This window comes from Gadus morhua, chromosome 15, assembly GCF_902167405.1.
Source record: "Gadus morhua chromosome 15, gadMor3.0, whole genome shotgun sequence".
NCBI lineage: Eukaryota > Metazoa > Chordata > Actinopteri > Gadiformes > Gadidae > Gadus > Gadus morhua.
Window position 1 is genome coordinate 16,057,672 of NC_044062.1, and position 17,987 is coordinate 16,075,658.

Genomic DNA, 17,987 nt, shown 5'->3' on the forward strand with positions numbered 1-17,987 from the left:
TTCCCACTACCCTTATCTATTTCGTTTTTATCTAAAGCGAGTTATATTTCAAAGCAAGAAATTTGACTTTCAAATCAACACCATATGTTCCACCATGAGTCAGAGGTTAAATAAACTCATAAATGTTGAAAATGTGTTTCCCTGGAAGCCTTCACAAAGTTATGTGATGGTCTGGTTTCGATAGATACATGGAGACATTTATGGTCTGAAGGAAGAGCAAAATTACATGTTTTTGAAACGAAAAACTAATTTGATGTCCTCCAATGTCAAGATGTCCTGTTTATTTTTCAACATGTCTGACTGTCACACATGGAAAGACAGAGATAATGAGTGTACCGCCATGAGGCTGTGAGAACATAGACTGGCATTTCCTCTGGCATTTATCCTGGCCACATTGAGCAATAGGCTGTGAACACTGAGTCATATGGGACCCTGGGGAGGGAGAGAGAAAGACAGACAGTGAGAGAGAGCCAGCGAGCAAGGAAGTGTGACTGAAATCCATCATCTTTCATAACGGGGATATAACTTAATGATAGTTTTAATCAGGATGTCTTCAGTAGAGGGTCTGAAAGGGAATAAAAACTTGTCCTTCTCTCGATTTTATTCCAATGCTCTTCAAATAAAGGATAAAGTGGTCAAGACGTGGTCGTTATATAAGACATCTTTTTGACGCGGTAGAAGGAGTATCCATCAGGGTCCTTCAGAGGTGTTGGATCAGGGTGGAGGTGCCTTCCTGCGGTGGTGCAGTCTTCCAGTCAGAGGGGCCCATGGGTAATATTCTCCTCCGGAGCTCACAATCTGATCCCTGTCTGCCATACAAGGCCAAAGAATGTCAACCATGAGGGAAGGGTGTGTATGATTTGGAATGGAGCTGTCTCGCTTTCATGTCTCAAGAATCACATACACAAACCCACTCACTCATGCACATTGACACACACGCACACACACACACACGCACGCACACACACACGCAAACGCACACGCATGCACACACATACACACACGGGCACACAAACGCAAACGTAAACGCAAACGCAAACGCAAACGCACACACACACACACACACACACACACACACACACACACACACACACACACACACACACACACACACACACACAGTAATATGGAGGAATAGTTCCCAGGCCACAGGCGGTGTGTGCTTTGCTAGCTCAGCTGGCTGACTTACAGTAAGCAAGGCAGCACTTTAGCTCAACCACAACCTTGACGCACAAAAAGCCCTGCTTCACTTTAGTCCACTGCTGGAGGTTTCCACCGCCGGACTCTCTGGAGCTGATGTGCCCACTGTGGGGCTTCTTGCACCAACTACGTCAACACCAGGGATCCACCCATACCACTTTTTTGCTCAGAGATTGATCCAGAGTCCATGACTCAGATCCTTGACTTGGCGGATGCTAACTAGCCAGTACAGAGTGTCCTTCATTATCAGCACCATTATCTCTGGACCGCATTCCTATATGCTGATAACATCCGCTTGATATCCACTTTTACTTTTTTAATGTATCCATGACTTTACCCGTTAAATACCAGAAATATATAATAATATAATATAATACCAGAAAACGCGACTTTGCAATCGATGGGCTGTGTTTTAACCAGTTCAAGGGCCCCGACATCTGATTGCAGCTTCGGTATCGGAGCAACGTTGAGCCGCCCATATGTCTCGGCGCAGGCGGCGGCCGTGCTGCCAAGTCTCAACTGAAGATCAGGACGCCCGTCTCGGGTGAGGCCCCCTCTCATCCTGGCACCTGTAGCGGCCCAGCCTGGACCCATTATCCCTAGGCGCTAATCCATCGGATCCTGTTAACCTCACACACTTACACACACACACACAAACACACACACACACACACACACATACATGTGTGCGTGCGTGTGTGTGTGTGTGTGTGTGTGTGTCATGCCTCGCCCCACCCCAATCGGGCGCTGTTAATTAGATTGCAGGCTGTTTCGAGGCCCTAGTGGTGATGCAATGTTAATAGCGGTGGATTAGTGGGACAATGGAGGCGTCGGTGGGATCAAGCTGTGAGGAGGGCAGGGTCCTCCCAGATGGGGCCGGCATTGCTGCGGGGGCCCTGGCAGGAGCCGAACACAAGGGATACGAAAACAAGCAAGGGAGGGGGGGATACAGAAGGGCTTGTAGAAATATAAATAAAGAAAAAGAAAGCAATGGTGTTCACTGAGAGGGGAGGTGTATTGGTAAAATATAGTTGGAGATGTACGCACACCCACTTTTTTTTCCAAGGAAGATTTGTTCAAAGACATGCTTCTGAGGCTTGCCGATTCATCTGATTAATGTTCGTTGGGTCGCACATGCAAATAGGATTATCACATCATAGGAGGGAGGATAGAGGCAGGTTTCAACACCTTTCGATCGTCTTAGTAAATCGGAGATTAAAAAGTTTAGTCAAGGGATCCGTAATGGAGCCAGCCACCCTCTAAAGCACATTGGGAAGGATCCATGTATTATCCATATTGTCCGGCTTATTGAGTATTCAGCATGACTTCATGGGGCCAAGACAAATTAACAGGACTAGTGGCTGAATATAGGTCCCAGGTGTTGAAATGCGTGGATTGTCCAACTTGACATTAGTGACCCCAGAAGATTGCAAAGCAAAACCCAAAGGAAATTAAATGCTAATTGGAACAGTTCACATCTCATATGATGTTTGAGTTGAGTACAGAAAGCTTAATAATCTTTGTGTGACAATCACAACAATTAACCAAATGATAAATTCTTTCGTACTTTCAGAGAGATGAAGACTTAAAACCTTTTGACAAAAGAAGTTCAACCATCTGTCTGGTTGTAAATGAGGCAATCCATCAGTCTTGGATCGTATCTTCTTCAGGAAACCAGAGCAATACACTAAATCGGCACCACTCATAGTGAAGCAGGTCATGGAAAGCCTAATTACAGAAGAACTTAAAATCCACAGAGACGTCAAAGGCTAGTCTGTCCTCCTGCTATGAGTGCCGCATGGTCAGACACTATTAACCCATCCATGGATCATATTCAGGCTGTCCATTGGCTCAAAAGAGATCTAGTAGTACAGTAGTTGCTATGATCAATCCCTTGCATGGGAGAATAGAGCAACAGGCATTTCCCGCAACAAGTAAAGTTAGTCCCTCAAAAAGAGAAAAGCTGAAAAGAATCAAGCCTTGATAAGCAGTGATCTAAAGGGCCCAGTGGACTTGCTGAGCTTCCCCTTTATCACTCCAACACAGCAAGATATTGACCCTCGCGCTTCAGGGCAAGCTGCTCGAATTCCTTAGCGATGGAAACTGAGGTTAAGATGGGTGTGAGGAATTTATTATAAGTAGTTAAATGGCAGTATGGCAAATAGTGTTTAACAGTGAGATGATGTCTGGCAATCTCCGTAATACTGGCTCACTCTACGTGTGTTTATGTTGGAAGGACGCTCTTCATTATCATTGGGCCTTGCATGCTTTCATTTCTGGGATGTGCTGGAAGTTTGCAACATCGATGACCTTGGGTCATCAAATTTCCCCACACACACAAGCACACATACACACACACAAAGCCATGCATGCATGCACTCACAGATGCACTAGGCACACAGACACAATCAGGCATGTGCACACACACAAACATACACACACACACACACACACACACACACACACACACACACACACACACACACACACACACACACACACACACACACACACACACACACACACACACACACACACACACATACACAGACACACACAGAGTCGAATCGGGTTATCTTGCTAAAATACCCTTTCAGTAGGATCTAGGGGACCTGACCATTAGGTTGCCTGGCGACAGCTCCCCCCTTCCCCCTAACCCCCTAAGAAGGGTGTTAAAACAAAAGACAGAAAAGAAGACAGAGCCAGAGAGGAGCAAAAATGCTGGCAGAAGGCGCAGACAATTGTGGTGTTTGTATGTGTTTGGGTTTGTTTATGTGTGTGTGGGGGGGGGGGGGGGGGATTTGAGGAGGTAGAGGAGAGGGAGGAGGAGGAGGTGGGGGGTGCAAGAACACAGGGGATTCATAGGTGCTGGGTTGTGCCAGCAAGAGGAATGTCACGTGGAAAAGCTGCCAAGCCCCATTCAATAAACAGAGTGAGACAGGATGCTGGTTACTGCCGATTACTTATTACCTCGATAAAGGCCGGGTTAAGGTGTGTCATATATTCACACACACCCAGCCAATGTTTGTTAGCGGTGTATTATGTCAAATAAATGTCCCTTGTTTAAAGTGAATCCAGGAGACAATGTAGACGCCATAGAAGACAGATGGTACTTTTAAACAATACGTCGTACTTCTGAGTGTCCATGTGAATTAAAGCTGTTTATGCGTCAGCTTTATTTCGGATGTGTCAGGTTCAGTAAACCATTGTCATCAGTGCAACGCTTGACATTTAGAAAGATCCCTTCCCATTTGCTTCGGGTATTTGGCCTTTGTTGGGGCAGGTTTGCTGCCGCTGTTTCCATCGATGATTCATCGTGTGATTTGTATCGCATCATTTCCTTTGGCTGGTTCAGGTGAGGTAAGAAAAGGACGGATAATGGAAATTTGGCGAATGTCGGCGTCTTCCCTCTAAATGACAGCAAACTGTCTGAATACATGATGCATAAAAAGACGGAGGTCAGAGAACTCAAAGGACGGGGCCATAACTGACCATAACATGCCGTTGTTTAGACCTTTAACAATACAGATTTCACACACTGACATTTAAGCAAAGAGATGTAGGCTAAAAAGTCATTTAATGTCCATTTGACTTGGCTGTTTGTTATTCAAGACGGAACGTCACTCATGTCTTAATGCTCGAACCTTTACATTTGTGCAGCGCTACTTTAACAGCCCGACCGCTCCACTCAGGCTGCGTTATAAAACCGTTGTTTCCCAACTCTGTTTCGCCAATAAAACAAATTATGCATTGCGTTGACACATAGTTCCTTATCCATTCATATGTAAGGCTTAGTCAGCACCAACAATTAGTGGTTTGTTCCTTTGTATTTCACTCAAAGAGCGAAAGTACAGGATTGACTCAGAGTTTCCAACCCCAGCGATCCTAACCGTCCTCTTTTAACCCTGACAAAGTTACGGGTCACCGGTCACACAAACACACAACTCCGGAGAATGTTTCACCTGGCCGGGGCTAAATGAGGAACACACGGGACGTCACCGTGGGGGAACAGCATGATGGGCCAGGGACCCCTAGGCGGGCAGGAGTGGCGAGAGGAGAGAGGCATCAGAGGACGAGGAGTTGGAGGAGTAGCAGGAGGTCGAGATGGTGTGAGGAGGCAACAAAGGAATGACACAAAGGCTGCCGGCTCAAAACGTGGAGAAATGTTGAGCCCCAGATGGAAAGAACTACTTGAAAATACTTCAACCCACCTTAAACGTCCGCCACATGTTTCAACGCACGTACGGTCTCATTGTGCAACCATGATGACCTCTACGAGGTTATGATTGGGTTCTACACTTTCTCCACTATTATGATGGATCCCCCCCCCCCACACACACACCCCGCCCCCCCTCCTTCTCCCACCCCTTTTGCCCCGGCGGTGTGAAGAGACAGCATGGTAAGAGGTGGGGGGATGTGGGCGGTCGTGGGGGTTGGGGGGTAGCGGCGGGGGAGGGGTTGACTGCCTCTCTTTCATCACGACCCCAGTAGTGACAGCTGCTCCAGGGGGAGGCCAGAGGGGGCCGGGCCCCGGTCCAGGCTCCTGGACGGCTGCTATTGAGCGGCCCCTGGCCGTCTGGCTCGGGCTGGAGGGGGGTGGCGGCCCTCAGGAGGCAGAGCAGAGAGCTGATTTAAAGCTTTATTTAGGGATTTTCTCAACCCTATTTCCCCATTATTTTGATTCCAGGGTGACTAATGAGGATCATCTTTTTGTATTCAGTATTGAGCAAGAGCGCTTTGGCCATTGCGGCATATTTGTGGCTGCAGTGTAACCCTTATGGTCAAAAGCTAGTCATTGTACGTCGTCTTAAAGTGCTTTTTTTTGGCCACTGACCTGCTCAGAATGTTATTATAAGCGTCAAACGAGATGATAAAAAGGATCCCTTCAGAGTAATACAACCTTTTTCGGTCGCGTTGTTATTGGCATGAACTGCAGACATGCCTACACCGCTGTGTTCACTGTCCTCCTCAAAGCGGTGGTTTGCTGTCTCTAACCTCCCACCCCCCACCCGTGCTCCCATGTTCACCCTGCTCATGAGGCTCAGACCACAGCCGTGGAGATGTCCGTGGCGTGTCAGGACAACACCCAGATTCGTGGGAATGCTTGTACTCTGCCTTCCTGGAAGCACAACATTAGGAATGGCAGTTTAAGATTGGGTAATCATCCACTGACATAACCAAGCTTACATAGTGCACATCATAGCTTAGCATCGCACAGGCAGCGGATGTGCAGATGGCTGTTGATGTGATTTGCCCCGAGCAGTGGCAGAAATACACTCAGCGGGCCTTTGATGGAGGAAGGAGAAACAAGGAGAGCTGACTGAATTCCTCACTGCTTAACTGAAGAAAGGGGTTTATTTTTTTGTGGATGGGCTTCAGACATGTGAAATTAACTTGTTTTCCTTGTTGCATAACAAAGAATCAAAGGCAGAAAAGGGAGCTTATAGCAGAGGCATGCCAGCTGCCACCAATGCAAATTGGGTTTAGGATACAGTTAAGGATCAGAGTGCAGCAATCAATATAACACCCTGCAATGAATTGGCCCAGATCAGCAAACCGGTACAATAAACATACCGAGATGGCGAGAGACCGAAGTGACTCACCACGCATGAAGGACACGGTGAAAGAGTGTTCATTGTTGCATGGACAAGTGACAAGACGGCCTCGCCTTCTTTTTTTTCCAAACTCCCTAAACGCTAACCCTTTAAACGCTGAGGAAACCAGTGTAACAGGTGGAATAAGCACCAAACTCAAAAGGTTTCCCGCCCAGCAATAGGCTGTTTACTTTAGAGAAACCGCATTTCCACGTGGTAGAGAGACAAGGCTGGCTTTAACAGAGTCTGTCAGCTAAATATACTTGCCGCTATCTATACTATTCCGCCAACAACATTGTCTGTCTACGTACCGTCTACAAGCCAGGACACGTGAGCTTCCTTACCGGGATTAATACAATGCTATCACATCCAACGTGAACTCCCCTTGTCTCTAAAAATGATATCGGATACACACAGCACAAGTCGGACTCAAGTCCACCTATTGTCATGACGCCCTCCCCCACCCCCCCCCCCCCCCCCCCTCCTCTCCCCTCCTCAGGGTTACAGCTTCCTCCCGGATGGGGGACTGCTCCCCGAAGGCCTGCGTCGTGTCACACCTCGGTGGCAGGACCACCCAGAGGGGCCTAATCTGGGGCGGGGCCTAATCTGGGGCGGGGTCGGCCGTGTTGTCAGCCAGGGCCGGGGCTTAGTTCACTCCCACCAACAAGGAGCTAAATTCAGCCCTGGTCGTGCGCACGCTGCTGTTCCCCTTCAGCCAAGCGTCCTGCGTGGACCCGGGCTCACCACCGCCTCCAGAGTTAATTATGGCCCCAGCTTGCGTGGAGGCATATCATTAGCGGTAATTGCACACTGCTTTTATTATTTTTTTGTGTGTAGTTCACCACTGGTGCACCACTGATCCACGCTACTCTTGCTGACGGCCGCAGGTGAAGGGAAGGAAATGACGCAATACACAAGGGGGGGGGGGGTCGGCGAGTGTGTGTGCGTGTGCCTGCATCCATCAATGGGATATGGTTTTAGGAGGCTGGGCCAGGGGGGCAAAGATGCTTGTCTGGGGGAGCTCACGTGGAAGAAGGGCGGGATTTTCTATGAACTAGGAAAGGCAGGAAAACGTGTGTAGTGGAGTGCGTGTGCGTGTTTGTGTGTATGTTATGTGTACGAGTGAGAGTGCTGTGTTTTGATATAAACACAGTTGGGTCGTTTTAGTGTGCTGCACTGATCGGTGTGCGGGGGCTGGTCTATACATGCTGAGGAAGGAGTTGTACATCTAAATCTCACTATAGATTCTGTGTTTCCCCCCAGGACCAAAGCCATTTACTACTACTAGCGCTAATGGAGCACTCCCACCTGTATGGTGATGAGAACCTTCATCCCACTCTCAGGCAGCCTGCTCGGTTATAGAAGTGGTCCCATGGACAATCAGGCATATGAAATCTTCATGAGGCTCTTGAAATATAAATGTTTATTAAGTACAGGTTCATGTTCCATGTGATTTCTCATACCATAGTTGAGGTGTTATAGTGTTAGAGTGCTGTCGTTAGAGCAGCTTCTTATAACATAGCTTTAGGAAGGCACTATGTTCTAAATGTATATATTTTTTAAACATATGTTGTCTCATTCAGGTTCAACTTTATGAAGCCTTCCGAACTACAGAACTACACTGTGGGTCCATGCGTGCGTGTTTGTGCGTGTGTGTGGCTCAGATTGCAAAATTCCTGCCTGTGGAAGGAAACAGACTAGCAAAAATAGCAACAAAAACCGAACCAATGATAATGCAGATGGAGGCACAAATAATAAAATAATCATCTTGAAGGGGAAAGAACGCTGTGCTTTGTTAGAATCCTGTTGCACCCAGAAGCGCCTGTACTTTTGCTTGTGTGTTATTCATTCTTTCTGGGATCTTTAGCTCCTAAGGAAACAAGCCATGGAATTCTGAATGTGAATATTTGTGGCCTTGGGGATTGAGCCTAGAGTCTTGAGAAAAAAATAATAATCTGATCCAGAGATAGAGGACGACCGAGGGGTCAGCAAACCTTTAATGGCCAATGGAGAGTTGTGTAACAGACACACTGACCGTCCTTATTCTATTTCTGAAAGGGGATCAACCATAAATACCAAAGAACTGTGATTAAATAGATAGCAAAATAATGCTTCCAAAAGTACAGACCTTGTATACTCGTAACCCCTAAAATAGTCTATATTAAGGAAGCATAATAACTCTGTTCTTCCAACAGAGTTATTACCGGTATATACATTATGGGAAATAAGACGCTGGAGGATACTACAACCTTCTCACTTTTCTTTTCAGAGTTGATAAACAGTTACAGTTCACATCGGGTGACCCAAGTCTCAACCCTTCATCTTGTAAGATGATATCGGTTGCATCTTCAAACGTGTAAGATGAGATGTTTTGGTTTTAATGGTTTGCAACTATTTGTTGGTTTTTCTCTTTGTTTGTTGCCATTTTTCTTTGTTCAGTGTTTTTTGTTTTTATAACTTGTATTGCTCATATTCCATGTAAACAATATTTGATATGCTTATTTTCTTTGCGTCTGGACCACAGGAAGAGTTGCCCACGTTTCTGTGTTGGCTAATGGAGATCTGAATTAAATTTTAAATCCTGGGTATTTGTTTTTCCCTCAGGGAAAACCTTTCTGCGACAGAAACCAGTCTACCAAACAATGATGTGTTCAAGCGGTTAGCCAACCTGAGGTAGTGTGATAAGAGGAAAAGAGAAGCATGTGACCAGAGGAACCAATGGGGTCAACGTGATTCAGTTACCATCTGAAATGTACTCGAGGAGCTGTATCTAGCATTAAAACGTCTGAGTAACAGCAGTGATAAGGAAACTGTCAAGTCATTCTGGCTTGATAAGAGTTTGGAGACCGTTTAATAGTTTATTTAAACGGATGCATTAACGGAGACCTTGGTTAAATCAATTTCTCCTACAAATTTTGGACAACAAAAGGCCAAGGGAACTAGAAAGTGTTTCCAAAATGCAAACAATATGAAGCAGAAACAAAAGGATCAGATTAAAAAAATGTACAACGAGTGGGACAACCTAAGAAAAGGTTTTAACCGACTTTTGTTAACCCAAACATAACTGACAAACTGAAATAAAATGGAAAGAGAACCGCAAAGGTATTGCTTGTATATTTTATTTTCTATGTACAGTACATGTAAAAAAAAAAACGACAACGAAACAACTCAGAATGGCCAATAACATTGACCCAACGGCGGCAATGTTAAACGGCCATGTAGCTCACACACATGAATATCCTGATGACCGTTTTGCCTCTCAATCATACCGTAAGAGGGATAACGGGTTAAGGGTGCAAGGAGGAGAGGGATGGGGGGCGAGGGCCGATACCCAAGCCCCCTGAGGCAATGGGCAGCCCTGGGAAAAAAAAAACTAGCTAGCCAAGCCACTGGAACAGCACCACGGGACGGTCAGTCAGCTAGCGTTCACACATCTCGTCCCCATCTCCACTTGCTTAAAAAAAAATAAAAAAATCCAAAATAGAATTATCTCGGGAGGCGGGGCGTAAAGGGCCAACAGAAATAAAGTAGGAAGGCTGGCTGATTGTGTGCAATATTCAGTTTTTCCTTGTACTTCTGAAAGTCAGACTGCATTGTGAGGGCTGTGCTAGGACCGGCCCTGCTCTCTGCCTCAACCAGTCATCCACTCACCACCCCTCCCCCGCCACTCATCAGTTCCATGACTGTTGCTTTTAAGCCAAAGGTCACCAAAGGACAGCCTTTGCAGTCTTATCCCTTGCAGGGGCTCAATAAGTACAGGCGGAAATAAGCCAGTATCGAGCACATCCCCCCTGACCAATACATCTCTCTCTCTCGCCCTCGCTCTGCACGCTAGGCAGTTGAATTCACAGTATTCCACAACAACATGTTGTCCTATAGGCATTCATCTAAAACTTTTAACGGGGGATGCATAGGGGGCTGTGACACATTGCCTGTCCCGAGTTTCAATCTCCCAACAGCACTGAGAAAATTTACTTGGAGGATTTTGTAGTGTGGGTTTACGTGTGTGTACGTGTGTACGTGTGTACGTGTGTGTGTGTGTGTGTGTGTGTGTCAGACAGACAGGAGACACAAGAAGGAGAGACATGCCACCCAAGTCTAGAATACAGTGTACACAACCAACCGCCAACAGTTGTCTGGTCTACGATCTACTATCCCATTATTCAAAACAATGCCTTAAAAAACAAAAAACGGATTATCTTCAAGGCCATACATAGTTAGCCGACCCCCCACCCTAACCCACCCCACCCCACATGTCTACCAGGGCTGTATATTACGCTAGTGTCAGTGACACAGAGCTCACAGCAGGCCACCATGGTACAGATAAAGTGCTTTGTTCTCGACATGATGCATTCAATAATTTAAGTGGTGCAGAAAATAAACTTTATATAAAACAAAAAAGGTGTGAAGGGGGGGGATGGATGGGAAGGAGTGGAGGAGGGCACAGAGGAACCTTCTGTTGACCTTGGGCACTGGTATCGCCCGTTTAAAACACATCACAAACATGATACCACTAATACCGTCTGAGAGACACACCCAGAGGACAGGAGGAGGCTGGGGTGGAAACGTTGGCCGTTTGCAAACTGGATCTCACCAAGACCTTTCCTTTGTTAATATATTGTAGCCTACCTCAACAGTCCTTGGGTGAGGGGATAGGGGGGAGGGATAGGGTGTCTATGGTCCAGAGAACTGCAATTTCAGGCAACATTAGCGTAGCACATCGGACTGTGTTTGCGTCTTTCTTTCGGACTTTGGACTTGAGTCGGACACGGCGATTGTTCAGGATGGTTTGGGACAGCAGCAGCAGCAACTCATAGGTTCTGTTTATGACCATGGAAGAATGGTGGACCTAATGGATGGTAGTAGTAGTAATAATAATAATAATATTAATAATAACAATAACAACAATGATAATAAACAAGTAATAAATACATTCATGTTCTTGTAGTGTCGCTATTCCTCTTAACTCTAGAACATAGGAAAAAAAAGTGGAATAGTTCAGAGAAGAGCAGCGGACCTCCGACCGGTTCTCTTTGCTCCCGTATTCAGTCTCAACAACGCTCCACCTTGGTGGCCATTTTCTTCCAGCTTGGTGGGAGAAAAAAAAGGAAAAGAGAAAAAAAGAGAAAAAAAAGGGAAGGCCTATAAATAGTAGCCGTGGCAACGGCACGTACTACCCTCCTGGGTTTTGATGACAGAGTTCAGGAAAACCTCAAGTGACAGATCCTCTGCTCCTAGCCCCTGCAGAGAAAGGAGAAACCCAATCATGTCATAAAGCACACCGGGTCATACTTCCCATATCGGGGCGTTGAAGCTGCAAGTGACCAAGGCCTGACCGTGGTGCGCCATGTCACGTAAGGTTGATTTAGGACCCGTCTAGGAGCTCAACAACTACACTTTACAATCCACCGCCTCGTAACCCCCTACAAATATGGCAGATCAACATATCTCTCTCACGCGCGCACACGCACGCACGCACGCACGCACCTGTGTTGGAGACCAGAGTAAACAGAGCATGGGAGTTGCCTTTCTGGATCTCGTAACATTCCCTAACATTTTTAACCTTTCGGCGTGTTTTCAGGTCTGGCAGTTTGCCCAATACTGGCAAGCCGGGTAAACAACCACAGCCTTATCAGAAAGGGCTGCCAGATGTATATTTTTAAGTACACAGCAAAACATTTTTGGTTAAACAACTTGGCAATTATACCAAGCTAGATTTAAGTTATACCAGTGTGTTTGACTGTTCTCTTATTATAATTGATTTACTATAGTAATAAAAGCTAATCTCTTCAGTGCGTACATGAAACTATTGAATATAGGTCATATATAATAATACACAAGTGTAATCAGTGGAAATCAATTTATCCCATTTTCATGTACCTTGAGGCTGCTTTATGAGGCAGCCATGCCCCCCCCCGTCATTTATTCAACATATAACCATATACTCAAGAGAACAATTACTTCCTTTGACTGATTTGAGGCGATTGGCATACCAATTCATAATGTTCAATGGATGACATCCATGAGTAGGAACACTCATTTTGAATCCATTTTTATAACAGCTTGCGCACAAGGACTTGCATATTGCCTGCAGTGAAGCGTAGTCTGTGTCCATTTGGTGCCCCAATTACTGGAGACAAACAGCACAATATAGGGTGGCTGTTTCTCTCCATTAACTAGGGGGGATGGCCATGCATGTACGCTCATAGATCGTTTTGATGTCTAGGCCCCTTTCTTTTGAAAGCTGTAAACAGTAAACACTGAATGAGATCGAGACAAATAAACGCCTCCTGTGCAAACGCCATTATGAGTGTGCAGATTGGCCGTGGTAAACTTGAGGACATTTAAAATCACGTAAACATGGTGCTAGGCTGCTAGCCTACTCGAATGCACATTATGGTCTCAATTGTGTGGGTCTTTAATATCTCCACCTGGTCAAACTAACATTCACAATTTTCACTGCATAAAAATCCTGGACAGTAGGAGCTGGACGACTATTTGTCTAAAGCGAGTGCCTGAAGGAGGTCTAACAGTGGTGGACCTACCTACGTTTCACAGTGGGAGAGCAGTGATGTGATCTCTTGGTCCACGTGGCCCACAGCCTTGGCCGCCTCCAGGATGGCTCTCCGGTACATGCCCTTCTTCTTGCGGTTGAACCGGGACCGGAAGAGCTCCCTGAACGGCGAAAGCTTGGCGACGGACAGCTGCGAGGTGGTGGGCGAGCCGAACCACGCCACCTTGGCCTCGGGCCACCTGGCCTCGCAGCTGGCCGTCTCCGCCTTGTGGCTGCCGCTGATGTTGAGCACCCGGGCCGGCCACCAGGGGAACCCGTGGATCTTCCCCCACACAATGTCCCCCACCGCCACGGCGTGGCCCTCCTCCGTGATGCACTTGGTCATGCTGCGGGTGTGCAGCCGCACCGTGATGGGCGGCACCGTCTTGCAGCCGTCCAGCGACGGCACGGAGGACGAGGTCACCGACAGGTCCTCGCCCGGCGCCAGGTCGCAGAGCTCCGGCGAGGTGCCCTCGGAGCTGAAGGACTTGGACTCGTCCAGGCTGTCACTGCTGCACACGGACAGGCTGGACGAGTCCGCCTTGCGCTTGCGGAAGTTAATGAGGAGGGTGAGGTCGCCGTGACCCCGTCCGGCCTCCTCTCCGGAACTCCCCGACCACATCGCCAGAGAGTTCTTGTCCTCCCGGGAGTCTTCAGAGTCGGGGAGGCAGGGGGCAGGCGCCCGCGGGCTGTGCATCCGGTTTCCCCCGACGAGCTCCGCCTCGTACTCCACTGTGCTCTCGTCCTCTTCCCTCGGTGGGTGCCTCAGGAGGATCTTTGGAGAGGGCAGGTGCTCTGGGCCCACGGTGGTGTAGGGCCTGGTGAGTTTGAGTTTGGGAATGGACACGGTGAGGCCCGACCTGGTGGCGTTCAGGATGTGGCGCTGATCCCTGGTGGGATCGGAGGCTGGCTTGACGTCCTCCCCGAGGCCGTTGTGCACCAACTGCTTCGGGCAGAACGGCTTGACCGAGCCATGGACCCGCGAGGGGATCTTCATGACCTCCCCCTTGCCCTGTGGAGTGCTGTACGAGATCTTGATGACGGGGCTGTGCGGGATGACCACACCGGGAACCTTCTCCACGTCTACCTCCACCCTCTTGTCCCTCCTGAGGCGCCTGTTGTCGATGCCGGGCCCGTTCTCTCGTCTCTTTGCGTCCTTGCCGGTGTCCTCTTTCCTCACCATCTTGGTGGGGGGCTCCCTGCCGTCGTCGTCGCTCTGCAGAGTGTTTTCCTTCCTGGAGCCCTTGGTACTGCTGCCGGTGCCGTCCTTGCTGTCCTCGTCACTGTTCAGCGTGTTTTTACACTTCTCGCACAGCACCTGACGCGGCCGTAGACGTATCGTGCTCATGGTCATGCGGCCGGGCTCTCGGGTCCGCCTCTTCTTCCTCTTGATCGATCTCGGGGGAGGCTGGGGCACCCATTGGCTGTAGCTGTGGCGCACCCACAGGGGCTGCGGGAAAGGGGCTCCTTCAAAATAAGGAGGGTAAGGAGTCTTTCCAGCCAGTACCGGCGTGGGCACAGGGCACGGGGCTGGTATGCTGGCTGCATCGTCCTCAGGAAGTGTGTTTTCGTCCTTTGGCATGAGTAACGCCTCAATCGGATCGATCAAAACGGGGTCCTCGCTCAGAACTTGAGGGATTTCACAACCCAACTTGAATATGTCTGGTTTGGTTGCGAGATCCGCTAGACGTCCGGTGACGTCCGGTAGACAAAACAGCCCGGTCCTATGATGAAAACAAGATGGGTTGAATGACAAAGGTGCTTCAGGGGACCCTTTGTTAGGGAAATTAAATGAAAATCATACAAACAATATGGAGACACAAATGTCTAGTGGCACATGACATTCTAAGTTCTTTGGTTATGCCATTTCCTCCCCTAGAGCTGTAACTCATGCATGCCTTCAATTTGACCCTGACTAGGTTGGTTGAGGGAAACTTCCAACGGTTCAGATTAAGCAATGGCATAAGTAAAACATTTAACAAGCAATATAAGTGAGCTGTGTTAAACTTTAAATATACCTCTGACATACTGACTAAAGAGCCCTGCTTTGCTGTTTCCTATTATTCCAACTAGGCCGCTTTCTATCACCTGTATGCTAAATGTGCTAAAAGTGTGGGGGTTGGGACGTGGAAGCACAAGAAGGCAGACGGTTGCATTCCCTGTTGCCGTCTAGAACTACAACCACATAAAAACTCCCTGTATGTCTTGGTCTAAGTACATTCTCATGTTCTCTACCACTGTTGGAGACCTGTAGACGTGTTCAGGGAAGGCCCGGCCTCTAAGGAGCCTTTTAGGGAGAGGCTGGCAGAGCAGCAGCAACATGGCTGTGCTGCCTAGTCTAGAGACTGCAGACAAAGAGACTACAGGAAGCCCAAAAGCCCCCACCTCACCAACATCACAGTGAACAAAAACAATCTCAGGAATCACTTGGGATTCAATGATAAAAGGAGAAGAGCCAAGAGATTTCTGTCTGTTTTCACATCAACGTCAGGGCACATGGGAAGTGCAATTATTAATTAGGGTACAGTTGGGATGCTAGTTAGGTTAACTCTCCCAAGACACAAAACTGGCAGGCAGATCTCCATAAGTCATGGATGATCCCTTTGGTATATTCCAATGTGTTTCATACAGCAGGGATATACTAGCCAACAGTCAGTGGGTACAGTGAGCGACAGGAAAGAAACAGTGCTGTTCCTGACAGAGTACAGACAGTCCTAAGAGCAGCACAAGGACATGGCACTTGACCAACCATGACACAATAAACAGTTGCTATTTTACACAGTCCAAACAATAACTAGCTTCTAGATATAACTAAAAGGATGGGCAGGAAGGCGGATATTACCTGTGACAATGAAATCAAATCTATTTCCATGATTAAAAACAAAAGAAAATCACAGATAAGGCCTGATTTGATTTAGCCAAAGTAAAGTTATTGAATAAGCAAATGTTTTAAATGTATACATTAATGTGTATTTGTTCTCAAGAATATCACCAAGGCATACTATAAAATGGGGAAAGCTGTTAAGATTCTGATTTCAAAATAGACTAAACTTAGTTGCTCAAAAAGGTACTCTGAACACAAGTAAGAACATGTGCTTATATCTATATCTATGCTGTCAGTTTGAATAGATATGCACAACAGGACACACATCTAAAACAATACATCTCTCTCTATATTTTGTGGCTTTCAGACTTGACCATGCTTATGCTTTCTTGCCAGCAGAAGCAACCTTTTGCAAGGGGCCCTTCTGATTCCTAGTAACATCCATACGATCTATAAAAACCCCATCACCAAATCTAATATGTTTGCATGCTTCGATTTGTCCTCTTCCATTGTTTATATTGCCAGAATGTGTGTTGGGTAAGGGGGGCTCTTTTCAATGTAGCTTAAATCAAAAAGGGATGTGTATTGAAACACAAGTTAGGAAGGCAGGTGACTTCAAGATGAATACCAATTACACAATACACATTTTAACAAAAGAGTAAGTGTACAAATATAGCCTACCAATGTCTGGATACGTTGCAGCTTGTTTGAGATTTATTAGAGCTAACAATGAGCTATAGATTAACCCCTTGACATCAGCTATAATTGTGCAAGTTAGTTAGAAAATATATTGATATGTTTGATGGGTTACAAGGATAGATCAAATATAACCTCTTTATAGGAACAGTGCATCTAAAAATCATAAAAGGCTTTGTATTAGCCTCATAGCAGCTAGTAACATAGCTGCTATGCCAGTTACAATACATCCATGTCTTTTGTAACAAGGCCCAGTAGGCTAACAAGCTAGCTTGGATATGATAGCATTCGAGTTAGATTAGCTATAAGCTACGGTTAGCCAATTATTTTACACCATAATGTTCAAATTGAAGATATACCACTCACTTTTTGTTGGAGTCGAGTAATATCCCTGTGTAGCTTCTTTCTCGAAAGGTTAACGTCACGACCAGTGTATCGTTAATAACATGATCGATAATGACAGGTAGCCGAGAGCCGGCCCGCAGCTCCTCGGCCGCAGCCTCCATATTTCCCGGGTGAGTTGTCCGGCTTGGCGGTGCTTGATCCCGGCCAAGGGAGCCACGATCACGTCGGCCTAATATCCTACTCCCCTCTCTTTCCGAGCACGGGAGGCTACACCGGGGCATGAAATGACGCCATCACCCCCTCCAAGTCAATTACAACAGTTCTGCTACTGGTGACATCACGCAGAGAAGCAAAATCTTCTCAAGATAAGGCCTTCCCTTCTGTTTTACTTGAAACGGCAAATAAATGATACATTTAATCCCAACTTTCCATGTAAAGACAGCTTTACCATTTTATCTCACGATGGGTTTCACCTTGATGGAATACATTGCTCTACAGTTAGATTCTGTTTATACATAAACTTGTAATCTCATGTATGAGCTTATGTATGTTATACATCACAAAAACAACAACAACCACAAAATGAACAACATCCTATTTGATTACCTAATGGACAGTAATATGTAATGCAATGGTATTAACTGTTGTTTGATTCAGACATGTTGAAGATTTCTGAAAGTCTTGGGTTTTAACAATTGTCAAGTAAACCTTGAACCAAATCTATAGATGAGTATAATGAGATAGATAGCTAGAAATGTGGAAACAACACAATGTA

The 17,987-nt window shown here is 46.7% G+C and overlaps 1 protein-coding gene and 1 long non-coding RNA gene across 3 annotated transcripts; one reads left to right on the forward strand and one right to left on the reverse strand.

The window, feature by feature from the left end:
• The first annotated feature begins 7,444 nt into the window (after nucleotides 1–7,444).
• On the forward strand, nucleotides 7,445–9,544 carry LOC115560048 (uncharacterized). Its single transcript, XR_003979671.1, has 3 exons — nucleotides 7,445–7,593; nucleotides 9,064–9,150; nucleotides 9,399–9,544. It is a non-coding gene; the product is annotated as an uncharacterized LOC115560048 (long non-coding RNA).
• Nucleotides 9,545–9,897: 353 nt separating this feature from the next.
• Nucleotides 9,898–17,553, reverse strand: pwwp2b (PWWP domain containing 2B). 2 transcript variants are annotated; one of them, XM_030379336.1, is made up of 3 exons: nucleotides 17,234–17,553; nucleotides 13,344–15,071; nucleotides 9,898–12,035 (listed from the first exon to the last, which is right to left on the reverse strand). In XM_030379336.1, the coding sequence occupies exons 1-3, from the start codon at nucleotides 17,491–17,493 to the stop codon at nucleotides 12,029–12,031; spliced, it is 1,995 nt and encodes a 664-aa protein (XP_030235196.1). In that variant the 5' UTR covers nucleotides 17,494–17,553; the 3' UTR covers nucleotides 9,898–12,028. The 2 variants fall into 2 exon arrangements, with proteins under 2 accessions (XP_030235196.1, XP_030235197.1); XM_030379337.1 differs by having other exon boundaries at nucleotides 13,340–15,071.
• Nucleotides 17,554–17,987: the final 434 nt, after the last annotated feature.

Excerpts from the sequence above, each read along its gene's own strand:
- pwwp2b (XM_030379336.1), bottom strand. The coding sequence starts at position 17,493 with ATGCCCCGGTGTAGCCTCCCGTGCTCGGAAAGAGAGGGGAGTAGGATA. Across the intron at positions 15,072-17,233 it reads TTACTCGACTCCAACAAAAA|GACCGGGCTGTTTTGTCTAC; the intron begins GTGAGTGGTATA and ends TTTTCATCATAG.